The 17589-nt window shown below is 55.8% G+C and overlaps 1 protein-coding gene and 2 pseudogenes across 1 annotated transcript; 1 reads left to right on the top strand and 2 right to left on the bottom strand.

Moving 5' to 3' along the window:
- Window positions 1-483: 483 nt before the first annotated feature.
- Window positions 484-6514, bottom strand: LOC104677808 (annotated as a pseudogene).
- A 4420-nt stretch (window positions 6515-10934) lies between these two features.
- On the top strand, window positions 10935-11052 carry LOC115898804 (annotated as a pseudogene).
- Window positions 11053-13458: 2406 nt separating this feature from the next.
- On the bottom strand, window positions 13459-17323 carry SMIM10L2A (small integral membrane protein 10 like 2A). Its single transcript, XM_030934812.1, has 2 exons — window positions 16507-17323; window positions 13459-15589 (listed from the first exon to the last, which is right to left on the bottom strand). The coding sequence occupies exon 1, from the start codon at window positions 17102-17104 to the stop codon at window positions 16868-16870; it is 237 nt and encodes a 78-aa protein (XP_030790672.1). The 5' UTR covers window positions 17105-17323; the 3' UTR covers window positions 13459-15589; window positions 16507-16867.
- Between the last annotated feature and the right edge of the window lie 266 nt (window positions 17324-17589).

Genomic DNA, 17589 nt, shown 5'->3' with positions numbered 1-17589 from the left:
AACAGTTCTGAACAGTTAACATTGTAAAAAGGTGTAAAAATACAGGGTAGGGGCTCTGAGCTCTCTGAGGAATTTCCTGACACACACTCTGAACTAAGGCTGAGAGATCTCTGGAAGCCTGGGCCTCTGACCCCTGCCCTGGGCCTGGTCCCCTTCCTCTTTCCCACCAGCCCATGCTCCAGGGCTGACCAGAGACAAGGGCTCTCTCCAACCCTGGCTCAACCTCTCAAGGAAGACCTTGTACTATCTACAGTGGCTCATCCTGGAAGAGGGGGGCTGGACAGAGGTGGGGTCCGCAGGCGATGCCGGGAAGCCTCTCCAGGCCTGGAGCTGGAGTACCTCTCCTGAGCACTGCCAGTGGGGCTCCTCCTCTTTCCACCTTAGCTTGAGGCCCCTAAGGGACCAGGCTCTGGGTGGGGTGTCCAAGAGGAGGGCCCTCCCCTGTCCTGGGCACAGGGCCGTTCTCCAGATGCCAGCAGGGACTTATTTCTCTGGGGGGCCTGAGGATGGGGAGAAGGGTGCTGAGCTCCTTGGAAGCTCCTGCTGCAACTTTTGGTCCCTTCAGTGTGGATACCTGATCCTCCAGCTCGCGCACCCTCTGGTGGTGGGCCCGCTCCCATGCCTCCAGGGTGCGTTCAGCCTGGGCACTGCACAGGCGCTCCACCTCCTACTGCAGCTCCAGCTGCTAATGCTGCGCGTCCACCTCCAGTTGGGCTGGGCTGTGGCTCTGCTCCAGCGCCACCATCTGCGCCTCCAGCTGCTAGATGTGCCTCTGGGCCTCAGCCAGCTCTAGGTCAGCCCCCATGAGGGTCCGGTTCGGGGGACCCTTCTCTGCGCTCAGCGGCACTGTGTCCTTATGGCTGCGAAGCTTCTCTCGCTCCACCTTGTCCAGTACCCTCCTGAGGGCCACCAGCTCCTTCTCCAGCCGCAGGGCTGAGCGCTCCACCTCCCGCTTCTCGGCTTCCAGCTGAGCCAGGGCGCGCTGCAGGCTGCCCAGACGTTCCTGCAGCAGCCTCTGATCGTCCTGCAGCTTCTGGACCGTGTGCAGGGCTGCAGCCTGGCCCTCCTGCCGCTGCTGCAGCACCTCCTGAAGCTGTTGTAGCTGGCCCTCGGCCTCCGCCCGCCGCAGCTCCAGGTCAGCCACCTCGCCTGGCAACGTCTGCACCTGCTCGCCAAGGGAGCTGTTCTGCTTCCCTGTCTTAGACAACGTCTGCCCGGCAGCGTCCAGCCATTCCAGGAGCACTTGGCGGTCATGTTCACAGGCAGTCAGAGCCTTCTGTAGATGCAGGTTCTTGTCCTGGGTGCGGTTGAGGCTGGCACTGCTCTAGGCCAGGGCCTCTGTCAGGCCTCGCATCTTGACCCGCAGGAGCCCCTCCCTTTCCTCCACCTTGGCCAGGGCCCCATTCAGCCACTCCACTTTCAGCTGCAGGATCCCGGCCTTCACCTCACTGTCTGCCACCTGTCTCTGCAGGGAGTCCATCTGATTCTGGAGGGCCTGGGCCCGGGCCTCGCGGTCGCTCAGGCCCAGGTGGCTGCGCTACGGCTCCCCCTCAAGCGAGGGCCGCTGCAGTTCCAGCCTGATGGTGCGGCTCTCGGAGGCGTCCAGCATCTCCTCCAGGCACCGCTTGTCGCCTTTCAGCTTCCTCTCGTTGGCCTTCATCTTGCTGATCTTCTCTTGACTGGCCCAGAGCTCGCTCTCTGTGGCCTGCAGGCTTCTCTCCAGTGTGGTAACCTGGTCCAGCGTGGGCCGGCGCTCCCGCTCACTGAGCCGCACACTCTCCTCCTGCAGCACCAGCTCCGCCTGGACCCCGCTCAGCCGCCCATCAACACTGCGCAGGGCTTCCTCACTCTCAGCCACCGCCTTCTGCAGCTGCCTGGCCCTTGAGGTTGTGGTGTCCCTCTCGGCCTCCATCTCGGCCAGTTGGCGATTCGGGGCACTCTGAGTCCGAAGTTCGTCCTGTTCTCTCAGGGTGCTCCGCAGCTCCTACGGGAATTCCCGGAAGGCCCCGCGCACTGCCTCTGGGTCCGGGTCTGGAGGAGCCGGGGAGGTGGCAGGTCCTGGAAATGGTGGCTGGGACCCAGGGCTGCATTCTAAGGTGCTGGGGCGGCTGAGCCTTTCCCCGCTTCCTCCGGCGGGCGCGTCCCGGGTAGGGGAGCCCGGCACCGGTGGCGGGGCGGGGCTGGGCTGGGCTGGGCGCGCAACCGAGGGCGAGGCCGCGGCAAAGAGCGGAGCGCAGTCCACCTAGCTCAGCCTCCACTGCGCACCGCTGCACCCCCACGCGGGCCAGCTCGGCCTCCCGGTCTTGTGCCCGGCCCTCGGCCGCACTCAGCCGCAGGCCCAGCTCCGCAGCCTCGGCCTGCGCCGCCTCCAGCTTGAGCTCCAAGCCACGGGCGTGGTCCAGCTGCTGGTTTTCGGTGCCGCGCACCTCCTCCAGGGAGCCCAGCAGGCCTCGCTCGCGGGTCCAGAGCTCGCCTTCTTTTTCCTGCAGCTTCCGCTGGGCTACCTGGAGCTCCTGCCGCGTCGCCTCCAGGCTGGCCTCGCCCTTCAGCAGCCTCTGCCGGAGGCCCAGGGTCTCCCGCCCGCTCTCCTTCTCTGCCCGCTAGCCCAGCGCCAGGCGGCCCTGCAGCTCTGCCAGCTCGGGGCCCACCCTGGTATTCTCACTGTCCAGCATCTTCATGTGACTCCAGAGTTCCTGTAGCTCCCTCCAAGCCTCCAGCCGTGAGCACTCCACCTCCTGCAGCCCAGTCTGAAGCTCACCGTCCTCCTTGCCCACGGCTGCCTGTGCCGCCTCTAGGAGTGCCAGCTTCTGCTCCTTGTCCTCATCGGTACACTTCAGGTTGATGCATTCGCTCTCTATCTTCTTCACAGCGACCCGCAGTGCCTCACGCTCCTTGGCGCCCTCGCCCAGACTCTGCCATAGCTTGCCCGCCTCCTGGCGCTGCACCTTAAGGCCCTCCTGGCCCTCACGCAGCTTGCACTGGGCCTCCAGCAGCTCCCACTGAAACCGGTCACAGGCATCCTCCAGCAGCGCAGCTGGGTCCGAAGCTCTTCTGCCTCTCGAAGACAGGAGTCCCGCTGCTTGCCCAGGTCTCGGGCCTGCTCTTGCAGCCGCCTCACTTCCTGGGCGTGGGCCGCAGCAGCCTCCTGCAGCTGGGCCTGTAGATCCCGCAGCTCCGACATCAGAGCATTCACGGTGCTCCAGTCCTGCTCCTGCCGGCTCTGGGCATCTAGTTTCCATGGCTGCATCTCCAGGGAGATGGTGGCCAGGCTGTGCCTTGTACCCATCAACTTCTCTGACAACTTCTCTGACGGAGTCTTTTCAGACCCCTTCAGAGACAAGGCCTGCTGCTTCTTGCTCTGGGCCAAGAGGAGGCCTTCCTCACGCTCCTGCTGCAGGGCAGCGATCTCCTTGCTCAGCCCTTCCTTCTCGATCTCCAGCTGGGCCAGCAGCTCCTCCTGCTCAAGCTGCTGCTGACTCTGCAGCTGGGCCCTCTCGGCTTCCAGGTCCCGCCATGCTGCCTCCTTTTCGGGCTGGACTCCCTGCGAGTCCTCCTTGTGGGCTGCCCACTGCTCCCACAGAGAGGCCTGGACATCCCGCTCAGCCTGCACCAGCTTCTGAGCCATCAGCTCCTTGTCTAAGCTGGCTTTCTGCTGTGTAGCTATTATTCGCTGCCGCAGCCCCGCCAGCTCCCCAGTCAGGGTCTCCTTGGCCAACAGCAGGACCTGCCCATCGGCTTCCAGCCTGATCCCGACGGGCCTCAAGCTGAGCCAGGTGCTGTTGCACCTCAAACAGGCTGCCCTCCACGGTTTCCTTCTCCAAGCGCAAGCGTGTGGCCTCCTCTGACAGGGTGCTGCCTTCATGCTCTGCTGCAGCCAGCTGCATAGCCAGGCCAGTGCGCCCCTTGGCTAGCACCTCCTTCTCCTGGGCCACTCGCTCCGGAGCCTCCACCTGCCACTGTGGCTCCCACCGGGCCTGCTCCAGCTCCTGCTCCTGCCGACTCAGCTGCTGGGAGAGCTGGTCTAGCTGCTCCTGCAGCTGGCTGAGCTAATGAAGCAGCGTGGAGAGCTGCTGCTCCAGCGCCTCTTGGACGTCCTCTGCCACTCCAGCCCTCCAGGCCCTCCAGGGCCCTGCAGCGCCACCTCCTGCTCCAGCTGCAGCTCCTTCAGCCGCTCCTGCTGTTCTCGCGCCACAGTGGCTTCCTGCTCCGCTTGCCTCAGCCGGCCCTGCAGGGCTGCCTTTTCTTCCTCCAGCTGGGCGACAAGGCGGTTCAGATCCAGCCTGTCCTGAGACAGGCTCTGGTTGAGGGCGCTCAGCTTGGACAGGGAGTCCTGCAGGGATGCCTCCTCTGCCCTCAGCTTGGTCATGGACAGCTCGAGTTCCACCCGGCCAGCCTCAACCTTGGTCAGCGCCTCCGCCACCTGAGCCTTCTCGGCCTGCAGCATGTCCCGCTGCAGTGTGGGGCAGCTCAGTGCCTCCCTCACCTCCACCAGCTCCTTCACCAGGCCTGAGCGCTTGCCTTTCAGCTGCTCTAGCTGTTTGTGGCTGCACTCAAGCTCCTGACACACCCATGCACCATCCTGCACCTCATCCTCCTGCTCTTCCTCAGTCGGTCCCGCTGGCGCTGCAGCTCCTCCTGGGCAACCTGCAGCTTCTCCCGCTCCTTCAGAAGCTCTTGGCCTGTTGCTGGGCCACCTGCAGACTGTGGGCCAGGTTGCTCTTCTCCCTGCTCAGGAGCTCATTGGCGTTCAGCAGCCGCTGTACCTCGAGCTGGGCGTCCTCATGGGCCTGCATGGCGCCATCGGTCTTGTCCCGCTGGTGCTGGAGCTGTTCCTCTAGGGCCCGCTGCTCAACCTCGCTGTCACTAAGCTGCTTCCACAGGGTGCCCAGAAGGTCCTGGTTTGCCTCATAGTGCCCATGCGTGTCCTGGACCTGCAGCTGGTGCTTGTGCAGGGCAGAGTGGATCAGGGCGAGCCTGGAGGAGTCTGAGCTAGCCACAGACCTGCCTCGGTGGGGCGAAGGGCTGCTGCCCGGCGAGGAGCGCTGTGGTGGGGACGAGATCCTCTGGCCCGAGAGCCCCGCAGGCTGCCTTGGGACGCGTCCGTGGTGTGCTTGGAGCCGCTCAGCTGGATGCCATCTTGGTGTCCAACAGGACGGCCAATGCGAGGTCCCTCAGGGTGTGCTGCAGCCCCTCTCCATCCTCTGTCTCCAGGGCCTACTGCTCCTGTAGCTGCAGGGATTCCAGGGCCTCAGGCTTGCCGAGAGCCTTGTTGACCTAATCCTACTCCAGATTCTGCTTCTGAAGACGCTTCACTGCCAGGCCCAGCTTTATCGCTCTGGCACTGAGGTCGGCCTTGTCCAGGTCGCTTTGCATCTGCTGCTGGGCCAGTTCCTTCTTGCGGAGCACCTTGTCCCGCAGCTGCTCCTCCAGCTGGACCTGCAGCAGGACTTGCTTCTCCATGGCCGCTTCAGCCCCGCTGTCTGCCAGCCGCAGGCCCGTACTCTGTACCAGGCCCCCCTCCTGGACAGTGCATGATTTCCAGGCCAGCTCCCCTCCCAGCTACGGCAGGTCCCTCACAGTGGACATCGTCACCTTGCTGACCAGCCACCCAACCCCCACCTGCCTCCAGAGGAGTAACAGACGACTGTGCTCATTGCTGAAGTAAGCGTTGAAGGACTCCCCCTTGAGCCTCCATGCCGCCTCCCGCTGCTCCAGCTCCTTGCGTCTGTGTGTCCAGTCTCTGGTCACCTTTCGTATGTCCTCACTCAGAGCCTGGCTGGCCAAGCCTGCCTGGTCCAGCTGCTCTCAGAGCATGCCATTCACCTGGACCAGGCTGGCACTCCTCTGCTGCTCCTCCTCCAGCCGGATGAGGGCGCTCTCCAGGTCTTGGCTGTGCTCTGTGTCCCTCAGTCGCTGCTGCTCAGGCTCTCCGTATCTCTCCAGCAGCTGCTGCTCCAGCTCCGAGCACCTCTTCTTGTACTGGAGAATCTTGGCCTGCAGCTGCTGCACAAGCTGGGCCTGCTGCTGTTGGCCCTCCTGGTAGGCCAGCAGCTTGCGGCCAGTAGGAGGCCTGCTCCTCCTGCACCTGCCTCCACAACTCCACACTCCGCTGTAGCAGCCCCCTGGGCTCCTGCATCTCCAGCTCTCCAGACTCCAGAGGCACAGGCTGCTCCAGCGCATTGTACTTAATGGTGAGCTCATCACGCTTGGCGTGGCTCTGGGCCAGCAAGTCCTCCACACGCGATAGCTCCTGCTGTTGCAGCTGGTTCTTCTCCTGCAGTGAGAGCAGCAGTGCCATCTCTGTGGCCCACAGTGGGACTGGACTCTCAGGCCAGGAGAGGTTGCAGGTGACAATCTCCCTGATGCGGGCAGGTAGGATGATGGTCTGAGGGTCCTGGGCCAGGTCCCGTGCGCCCAAGCCCTTCTCCTGGCCCAGGATGCTTCTCTCCAGTGTCTGGATAACCGTCTCCAGTGTCAGCTGGGCCTCCTGTGCCCTCTATAGCCCCAAACTCATGATGGGGTGTCTGTGGGCATCCCTTCAGTCCCCTTCTGCAGGAGCCCAAGACTAGCTCAGTCAGCACACCCCACAGTCAGGCTGCTGTGCTGAGCACCAGGCAGATTAAGCTTAAATCCCGAGGTGCCCCATATGACCACAGCCGTGGGAGGAGCGGGATGGGGGTTGAGAGGGGAGGGGATGGGAAAGGACAGGAGAGGAGGGAAGCAGAGGCAGGGGGGATCTGAGGGAAGAGGAAGGATGAAGGAGAAGGGAGAGAAAGGGAAGGAAAAGAGAAGAGGGAATAGGGGATGAAAGGAGGGGGGAATCTTTATTTCTTCATTCAGCTTTGAGTTCCTATCTATTATCCTTTCATTTCACTTTGCAGTACTCTCTTGAGCAGTTCTTGCAGGACAGGTGTAGTGGTAACAAACTCCATTAGCTTTTGTTTATCTGGGAATATCTCAGTTTCTCCCTCACATTTGAGGAACAATTTTGCCAGATATAGCATTCTTAGTCAACATATTTTTAGCATGCTGAATATATCAGCCCACAGCCTTCTGGCATCTAATGTTCCTGAAGATAAAATTGCAACAGTTTCATTGAGGATCACTTGTATGTGATGAGTCATTTTTCTCTTGCTGCTTTCAAGATTTTTCTCTTTGTCTTTGTCTGTTGAAAGTTTCATTATAAGGTGCCTTGGTTTTGGGGCATCTTTCAGTTCATCTTACTTGGCATTCATTGAGATTCTTGGAGGTTTATATTCATGTCTTTCATAAAATTTGTTAAGTTTTCAGTCATTATTTTTTCAGATATTTCCTTTGCCCCTTTCTCTCTCTCTTTTCCTTTTGGGACTTCCCCAGTGCATATGTTGATGGGCTTGGTGGTATTCACAAGTCCCTTAGGCTCTGTTCATCTTTTCTTCAATCTTTTATCTACCTGTTCCCCAGACTTGATAATTTCCATTGTCCTATTTTCGAGGTTGCTGATTCTTTCTTTTGCCATGCTCAAGTCTGCCTTTAAACCCCTCTTCTGATTTTTTAATTTCAGTTTTTGTACTTTTTGGCTCCACAGTTTATTTTTGGTTTCTTTCTTAGGCTTTCTATCTCTTTCTTGATATTTCCATTTTGTTCATGCATCACTTTCTTGATTTTCTCCACATCTTCCTTTAGTTCTTGAGCATTTTTAAGAGAGTTGTTTTACAGTCTTTGTCTAGTAGATCTGCTGTCATATATACTAGATCAGGGACTGTTTCTGTTGATTGATTTTTTTTCCTTTGAATGTGCCATACTTTCCTGTTTCTTTGTATGCCTTGTGATTTTTTGTTGAAAATTAGACATTTGAATCTAATAATGTGAGAACGTTGGAAACCAGATTCTTCCCTTTCCTTGGTGTTTGCTGTTTTTTGTTATTGTTTTTATTTATTGTGTTTCTTTTTATTGCTGTAGGTTTTTTCTTTGCCAAAGATTAGTCTGGGGTGTAAACTTAAGATCTTCTCAGGTGTTTTCTGAGCCTGCAGCTTTCCCTGTGCAGCATGTGCAGTCACTTTCTAATTTCCCCCATATGTGCAGTTGTTTTTGAACGTCCTAGTCTTTAATCTCTGGCTTCCAAAAGGAGAAAAGGGTAAAATGAAGGAAGGAAAAGGAAAAGTGGTGCTAACCCTTTAAATCTTGGGAAGTTGCTTCAACCAGAGTGGGAGGGACTTGCAACAATGAAGAGAGGTGCAACAATAATGGTCACCCACCTCTTTGTCTGCAAGTCTGTGATCAGGAGCAGCAATCAGCTATCTGAGTACAGATGTGCAATATTGGGAGGGCAAGTTCCTTTTTGCCCACCCTTGCTCATGTAAGCTATGTAGAAACTGTTCCATTAACATGTGCACTGTGCTTGCCACAGGGCTGGGGCTGCTGGATGGATAGTTGCTAGTGGACTAAGAACACACTTTACCTCCAAACTTCCCATGGAAAGTGCAAGTCTTCAATATACTGAAGAGTTCCAAAATAGCTATATCAGGGTCTGTCAGTGCAATTTTTGTCTCAGTGGGGAGACTGATTCCTACTCTACCACCTTCCCAGAATCTTCCTAACCTTAAATTTTAAACTTGCACACTAAAAATTATATTTTTTCGAGTTATTCAGCAGCTCAATTCTCTTCCTGACAAAACAAAAGCCTTACCCATGTTATCTTCCCTCAGCACTCTGTCTCCACAATTCTCATGTTATTGTTTTGAATTTTAGTATAAGCTTGTTATGAGTGCATAGAAAACTTTTCTCCTCCCCTTCTCCATACATTTCCTTCTACCCATCCTTCTTTTTATAAGTGTGAGTACAGACTGAGAGTACAGACTCAGGAGAAAAACTATATGGGTACAAATCTTTGCTCCACCAGGTGTGTGACCTTGGGCAAGTTTCCTCATGTTTATAAAGAACGATAATGTAAGTTTCTGTTTTAGGGTCATGGCATTACATTATTTAGTACATGTAATGTGCTTAGAGCCGTACCTGACACAAAGTAAGTTCTCAATAAATGTTATTTTTTTCTCCTTCCTTGTTTGCTTAACCATCAATGTATGTTGATATTTTTAAACCCCTTTTAATTACCATTTACTTGCTATTATTTCTTGACTTCCATTCCTTCTTTGTGGGTTTCTCGTTCTTATTGCTAACATACATTTTTTCAGTAATTGTTTCAGCAAGAGTTGATGGATAGTAAAATGTCCAAGTTCTTCTATGTGTCCCAAGGTGTTCATTTCACATTTTTTCATAAGTTCTAGGCTTATGGATTTCTTGTCATGCTTTGAAGACATTGTGACACATGGAAAATCGAGACTAAGTATCCATCCCAATCCCCTAATGTACCTTCCTGGACTTCACAGTCAGAAAAGTCCAAATCTGTATTTCTCAGATTACTCTGTAGTAGGAGGTTCTGAATATGAATGATATCTCACCAGTTAGGTACTCTTGGGTGAGACTGAAATGATGGATGGGAAGCAGCAGCCACCTTCCTGCTTCTTTGGGTCTTTCTGCTTGTGAATACAGTCATGTAGACTTTATGTTTTCCTGCTTCAGTGTTCCTTTGTGTAGTAACTAGCTTCATGGTGTCAAAAGGTGGTTGTGATATGACAGCAGATTTCTGGTCTCTGAATCACAGCTACAGGAATGTGTTCTTGAAGTTAACAGCTTCAGTATTGGGCTCCCAATTTCCTACCATCTGAATTGAGTACAAGTGTTACCTACCTTAATGAGCCAGTTCTGCTGTGGTACCCTGGGAGTGTTTTTAGAGGCCCAACCTACCTTTCTCTCTTTCGGCCTTGAAATAATTTTGTAAGGACCTGGTCCATGGTTCAATTGAACTTCTGTTTAAAATAGCTACAGTGAGTTCTGTTTCCTGCAACCGAACCCTTACTGATGCATTGTCTTCTGGCACCCATTGTTGTGGATGATGTTTGTTTTTCTTTTTATGGATAATGTGTCTTTCCTCTCTAGTGACGTTTAGGATATTTCCTTTGTCTTCAGTGTTGTTTAATTTAACTGAAGGGGCCCAGCGGTATATTTTGTGTATGTACATATCCTACTCACCACTTGAGGTTTTTTTTTTTTGTTTGTTTGTTTTTTGGCATATTGGTACAAATCCAGACCCAGCACTGAGCACAGTGCAGAATTAGGAATTGAGAGTCTAGACGTTTCACTTCATTTCAAACCATGGTTTAAGCAGGGGACTCACTTTCAGGAGAGACCTGAGGTGGATAGGTCAAGATATTCTAGTTTTCATTCATGATGGAAACATTTTCCTACCACCTAGATCCATACAGAACACCTAGTTCTGGCTCCCTATCACATGCAGTACCTGCCCACAGTTGAGCTCTCTTTCCTAGCTTCTCAGACCTGTTTCCCTTGCTAGCTTCCAAGGGCTATGAAGCTTCAGGTCCCATTTACTGCTCTGCATTCCTTCTGCTTCTGGGTCTTAGAGGTTTCTTGTTACACTTTTGAGAATGGCTACTATTTTTAAAATATTTTTTAAATATGCTATCCATCATTATCGTGTGTTTGGAAAAGAAGGTGGGGAAGCAGTGGATTAGGGAGGTGTTCTTTCAGGTTAGTTCCAACTGACATCCTCATCTGAAGTTGCTACCCATCACTGAATGATAAAAGGCATATCTCGTTTCCTTTTTTTAAAAAAAAATTACTCTCTATAGTTGAAAACAGAAGTACAACTAAGCAATAGGCCTATGAAAATATTTAATCCTGATTATGTATTCAAAGGAATACAAAATAAAATATCAAAATAAACTATTTTAACCTATCAAACTGAGAGACTGACAAACCTGTTGTGAGACTCAGGGATAGGTAGCGTAGAGTAGAAGGAAAGGATCAAGTTCTCTCTCCTAGGAAAAAGAGTTAGCTCTAGCCTTAAAATAGAGATGGTCAAGAAGGAAATATGCATCTATAGCCATACCACCCTGAATGTGCCCAATCTCGTCTGATCTTGGAAGCCAAGCAGGGTTGGGGTTGGTTAGTGTTTGGAGGGGAGACTGCCAGGAATACCAGGTGCTGTAGGTTTTTTTTTTTTTTAAGGGAAACATTTTAGAAAAGTGATGGGTTAAATATTATATTGATCTTGAAGGAAGGGAAATGCACCCAGCTTGAGGCAATGAAAGTAGTAATAAGTTTTTCAATCTATTGAATCAGAATCGCCACCATTGTCTCAAAAAACTCTCATCCTGACTGGAGTGAGTAGTGTAACTTGGTATCCCAACTCTGGAGAGTATCAAAAGCCCTAAGCCATGCATACCCTTTGGTGCACTTTCTAGGAATATGTATCAAGGAATTGATCATGACTGTGCCACAGCATTTATCCACAACGGCATCTGTCACTGTATCACTTATAAAAACAAGGAAAAACAACAATAAAAAGCAAACCAACCGCCACCAAAATAAATGACAACAAAGAAAAACAACCAAAGGGCACTGGGGGATACATGATGAAACCTTCATACAAAAGAGATATTAGGTAGCTTTGGATGTAGGAAAATGCATAATAACATGGTAAGACAAACATAAAATAGTGGAATCAGATTTCAAAGTAGTATGTTTGTAGTTTTACATACATAAAAGATGCACACGAAGTGAAAATTCGTCCAAAATCCAGCAATTTCCCTTAGGAATGGGGTGGGTAGGAGTAGGATGGGATTTTGCATGCTCTTCATATTTCCCATTTCTCAATGTATTTGCTCTGGTGCCCCTGGAACTTCCCGCTTAGCTGCCCCCTTGCCCTCTCCTGACTCAGTCTCTTAGGTCCCAATCAATCTCTAGAGGTGGAATGGAAGAAAGACAGGTGGACCCATCTCAGGGTGGCCCCAGCTTCTCCCACTGGGGAGCTCCATTTGGAGAAGGCTCCCAGGTCTACCCCTCATCCAAGCCCTGGATTTCTTCTGGACCCCACCCAGAAAGGACAGGGTCATCTTCCATCTTTGCTATTCCATTCCACCGTTCTTCCAGCCCAATTCCCTGCCTCTCCAGGGGGCATTGGTAGCTCGGGAAAAGAGCTTCTTCTTGGGGTTCTATTTCAGACTTGGTTACTGTCTTTGGTTTCTCTGTAAAATGGAGATAATGGTTAGGTAGTTGTGGGATTATGATGAGATTAGGAATGCAAAGCACCTAGAATGGTGCCTGGCACATGGCAGGCTCTCATCAGAGGTCGGTTCCCTTCACTTGGCTCCTTTTCCCCACAGTAACAAGGCTGCTCCAGGTGAGACCTGATGACAAACAATGAACAGACATTGTATTCACTGCTTACAAGCATCCCAACAGAGCCTTACTAAAAACTCCAGGTTGTGCAGTTTGCCTAGCACCACACAGGAGTAAGTGGAAGAGCTGGGCTCAGGGCTCAGGGCTCAGGTCTCCTGGGGTCCCATCGGAGCAGAACTGGCCTTCCTGCCTTCTTTTCCTCTGTAGCAGGGATAGGAGGGGTGGTCCTCCCTCTTCAAGAGGCCTTGGAGTCAGGCTCTGGGGGGATCATTTCCCATCTTGGTTGGCAAGTCATGTGATCCATGGAGTGGGGATGAAGAGGACCATCTAGACAAAGGGGAGGGAAGCTTAAGGACTAGGGTCCATTTCTCCTACGGTGGCAGATGCATTAGCACCAGTGCTTTTGGACGACGACTCCTTGTCAGGGTGCTCTGACCCCTGGGTAGCCCTTGGCAACAGGAGTGCCCCCAGGGCCTCTAAACCCAGGCTTCACTCCTGAATCTGAGCATAGCCCTGTGTCCTCAGGATGCCTCCCCCGGCCGGGGCCCTGTGGGGCTTCCTCTAATACTACCTTCCGCCCTCCCTCCCCCCGCCTTCTGCCTGCTTGCCAACGCTTACAGCAGCCACGAGGAAACTCTCTCCGGTGGGAGCCACTAGGGAAGAGGGCTCTGATGGGCCAGAGTTTGCCTCCAACATTGGGAAAGGGAAGCAGGCTTCCAGGGCCAGGTCCTTTATCTTCTCCAAGATTCTGAAGTAACCTTGCTGGTAGGGAGGCAGTGGGAGGTGGCCTCAGGCAAGGAGAGGAGTCTCAGTGCTACACAAAATGACCTGTGTCATTTCAGTTCACTTCACCTTAGTCCACCCTCAGGATTCTACTGACTTAGACACTTTTGATCACCAGGCACTAAAACGGAAGGGGACTTATGTTTTGGGTCGTTTGAACAAAGGTTGTCAACAGGACAAGCAGCTACCTCTCGGGGCCAGGATAGGATGCTGCCTGCTTCTCATGGGGCAGTGGTCTGGGTCAAGTCGGGTCTCAGCACAGCCTCTGAACAGGAAACATGGTCCCCGCCACAGCCTGCTACAGCCTCCCCCAGCCCTAGCCTTCAGAGGCTTCTCCCTGCCAGCTCCTGGCCATGGGAGACGGTGACCTCACCATGGGGCCTCTCTCCACCTGGGGCCACTGCATCACCCCCACCAGACACGGGAGGCCTTCAGTTGGGATTTTAGTGTATTAAACCAAGGACTTTTTTTTTTTTCTTTTTTAACTTAGAGAAAACAAGAAGACATGACAGCACCAGAAACAAGAACATGTCTCTGGCCAGCCTGTGCTGACCAGTACACAATCACACACAGAAAAGTATATCATTCTGGTCGGTGTCTAGAAGCTCCACTGCCTGGAAAACAGACTGCAAATAAATAAAGTGCATGGAGACCCCGTCACGCAGCAAGGGCCCCGTAGGGGAGAGAAGAGGTGGGCAGGGGAGGTGGAGAAGCAGCAGGCGGGGCTACCACTTCAGGCAGCAGGGGTGAAAAAGCAGGGACAGGAGCAGATGCTGAGGGCTTGGCCCTGCCCCTCCCCAGCCAGCCCCTCTAGGCCAATACAGCCATACCAGGAGCCACCGGGGGTGGGCGGACATGGATTTCCCTGCCCCTCTTATGGGGTGGGGCTCCCTGCAGTCGGGGGTCTCTGAGGGTAGGGACCCCTGCAGCTCTGATGCACATTTCTCCCAGTAGGGAAGCAGGTTCCAGGGTCCCAGGCCGAGCCCCTTGCATGGGGAGGGCTCAGTCACCCCCCACACTCCCACGCCTGCACTCAGCAAAGAGTTTTCCTCCATCCTTCCTGGCTGGCCCAGGAAGAGGGTGGAGCTGGGGATCCAGTCACCCAGAGGGTGACACCAGGGTTTGAAAGGGCCACATCTGTGCATCAGACAAAAGGAGGCTCCTCACTCCTCTTCTCCTCCAGCCCTGTGTCACTCTTGTCCTATAGAGGCTGCCCCCAAAGATCTGTTGGGGGGACCAGCAGGCTGACAGGCCCCCAGAGGTGGTCCAGGGTGGTCAGGGTTGGGGTAGATGAGAGGGGCCAGCAGGGTCAGGGGTTCCCATGAAACTTAGGACAAGCAGGCACGTCATCAGGCCCTGGATGTGGGAGACTGCAAGGGGCACAAGGCAGCCACGGTCCAGCCTCTTCTGGGGTGAGGCAGGAGGACAGCTTCATGCAGGACCTGAGTCCAGTGGGCAGCTGAGGAGGGTACATGGTAGGTGGCTGGGCCACTCTGTCCCTGGAGCTGGCCAGACTGCTGCAGTTTTCAGTCCCAGGAACTGAGAACGTGGCCCTCGGGGTACCAGTGCAAGAGATGCGGAAATGGGGAAAGAGGGTGAGGGCGAGGGTCTCTTCCTGGCTCCCCTCTGGGCTGCTCCTGACCATTGTACACCGGCTAGCAGCACACCCGGGGGCCCCCAGGACCAATCCAAGCCATGAGGATGAGATTCTCCTGTGTGGTCCTGGGGATGGGGGATTGAGCTTGAGGAGAGAGAATTGGGGTCATGCCATGGGTCTCAGCCCCAGCTCACCCCAGGTTTATCCCTTCACCCTCCTGGTTATGTCGTGTCTCCAGGAGCCATGACACCAAGATCACCCCCAGTTGCCCACCAAACTGGGAGGCTTGTGCCACTGCACTGCTGAGGAGCCCTTGGTGAAGCTCCAGGCGGGGTGAGGAGGTTAGGCTTTGGGGGAGAGCTTGGCTCCCCAGGGGTCCTGGGGCCCATCTCTCCTGTCTCCCATCTCAGCTGTCTGTCCTCCTGATCTTCCCTGTGACCTTCCGTACTGCTCTAAGGAAAGCGAGATCCCCAGATTCCCTACCCCTGGGCCCCTTTCTCCCTTGGTGCCCCAGGAGCCCTATGCTTCCCTCTCCACTTCCCCTTTCCTCCTCCCACCATGCCAGGTCTTGGAGAAGACTGGGGAGGGGTGTGGGGGCCTGCAGGCCCAGGGGCACATGCAGTTCCTCCTCCTCCTATCTGCGTGTCAAGGGTAAACCCCCCCCTCCCCGAAGCCTCAGTTTCCTCTGTCATTAGGAGGGGGAAATACACCTCACAGTGCTGCCAGCAGATTTCAGTTCCCAGGGAACTCAGACCTTCCTTCCCAAGCCAGGACTTGATCCCTGGGAACCCCCACCCCGTGAGCCTTTGTCCGTGCTGTGCCTCTACTAGGAAGACCCTTCTTCTCCTGTTCAGGTCCTTCATGCTACCTCTGCCCAAGCAGGTCCAGGGCCAGAGGTGCCCCAGGGCAGGGATGAGACTCTTGGCAGGGCCAAAGAAGGGGCAGGTCACCGCCTACAAACGCCAATGCCTGAAAGAGAAAGAAAGTGATGGGGACCTCAGTTGCCTGGCCACCAGACACGTCCTTGCTTCCCCCAGGAATGGCCTCCTCTGCAAGCCCCTCCTCCATCTGCTCTGCCCACCCCAGGCTGAGAGCTGCTGTGTGCTCAGGGAGGTCTCCTTTGCCCAGATCACTTCAGTACACAGTAGGCTTCTAGAGGCCGTCTGGGGCTGGAGGATGGGACTCTGGCCCTGGGAGGACCTTGCTAGCTAGGGGCCTTAGGGAGCATGGGCTGACATGGCGGAAGAGCAAGACTGTGGGGGAGGGGACGGTAGGAATGCGTCTCTCCCACTCTTCCCTGTCTCCAAATGCAGAGCTTGGGGGGTGCCCTCAGGTAGGGGCAGGAGAACACGAGGGACAGCAGGAGCAGGCAGAGACCAGTCCCCTGGCCCCAAAGACAGGGCAGGAGGCAGTTTTGCCAAGGGCTGTGCAGGAGCTGCAGAGAGCCCCAGGGCTGAGGGCTGAGAAGAGAACAGACATAGGGCTCAGCCTAGAAGAGAACCGTCCTCCCTATGCCCACAGACTGGTGGGGAAGAGAAGGGTGGGGGCATCGTTGCTCCCCTAGGGCCTGCCCGGGGCCGCCCCCAGCCCATTACCCTCCATTCCTCAGGGTTCAGGGGACACCCTGGGGGCCTCTGTGGAAAGGGAGGCAGGCACTGGGACGTGGGCGGGAGGGGGGCCGCCCCTCACCCTATCCAGCAATCATGACTGGGGAGGAGGGGAGAGCCTGAGGCTGCTTTTCCTTTCCTCAGCTGGGCTCCACAGCTCTTTGGGCTGGTTTGCCCCGGTGCCTTCCATATTTATATTTCCCCCTGACCGCCAAGGCGCCCTGACATCTGGAGGGCAGAGCCACCGCCCCTCCCCCATTCCAACCTGTCGCCTCCTACCTTTCTGCTCCGGGCCTGGAAAGTCAAGTCGCCGCAGCAGAATTCCCTCCTTCTGGTTTCCCCCTCTTTGGCCAATGTGAGGCAACAGGTAGGCCGAGCCCAGGTAGTTTCTGGAGTCCGATGGCTGGGCCCGTTCCGTGCGTTTCTGCGCGATCCGGGGTCCCCAGGCTGAGACCGTGGCCCGGGCCAGGGCTGGGCGGTCCTGCCCGGACAGCGTAGGTCTAGAGTGCAGGGGCCCGAGCCGCCCCGCCTCCACCCCTCGCCGCGGCCCAGCTGTCCTTCATGCCGGCGACCCGGCCGGGGGCTGGCGGGGACACCGGCGCCCCTCCAGCCGGGCCGCCGCCGCCGTCGCCACCGGCGCTCACTCGATCCGCACCTGCAGGCGGACGTTGAGCATCACCGAGGCCACGATGTAGAAGTAGGGGAAGTTCATGCGCAGCCGCCAGGCCAGGTCGAAGAAGGTGAGCAGTGTGCGCGTGAGCCCCTTGCAGAAGGCGCCGTAGGAGCCTCGGGCCGCTGCTGAGCGCGACAGCCGCACCGCCAGGCCAGACAGGGCCGCCGCCGCGGCTGCCGCTGACAGAGCCGCCGACGCCGCCATGGGCCCGGGCCCCGCGCAGGCCCAGCTGACCGACTGACCCGCACGAGCGCTAGCCTCAGGGCGCCGGGACCCGAGCACTAGCGCACCCCGCGGGTAGCCCGGAGCCCCGTCCGCCCCGCCCCCGCGCCCGCTCCCGCGCCCCGCCCTCGTGTTCCCCAGGCGGAGCCGGGCTCAGGCTGCCGCTGCCTCGGCCCCTCCTCCACGATCACGCACAGCTCCGCCCCCTCCACACCTCCTCACTGTGGGCCGCCCCCGCCCCCGCCATAGCTCCGCCGCGGGCGTAGCCACACCCGCAAGCGGGAGCCGCAGAGAGGCCGTCAGCGCCGCGACCCCGCCTAATAGACAGGGCCCGCAGGCTCAGCTCCTCCCACTGCCCCGTCCCGCCCACACGGCCCCGCTTCTTTCGGGGCACCTCCCGAGGCTGGAGTGGATTGAAGGGTGGAGCTGCCAGGGATCGCTGTGGTACCATTTCCCAGGGTGGAGCG

Source organism: Rhinopithecus roxellana, chromosome 7 (assembly GCF_007565055.1).
Source record: "Rhinopithecus roxellana isolate Shanxi Qingling chromosome 7, ASM756505v1, whole genome shotgun sequence".
NCBI classification, from domain to species: Eukaryota; Metazoa; Chordata; class Mammalia; order Primates; family Cercopithecidae; genus Rhinopithecus; species Rhinopithecus roxellana.
This window is presented reverse-complemented; position numbering and strand designations above follow the sequence as displayed.

What these genes read in the sequence shown, in the direction of transcription:
- SMIM10L2A (XM_030934812.1), bottom strand. Translation starts at nt 17,104, where the DNA reads ATGGCGGCGTCGGCGGCTCTGTCAGCGGCAGCCGCGGCGGCGGCCCTG.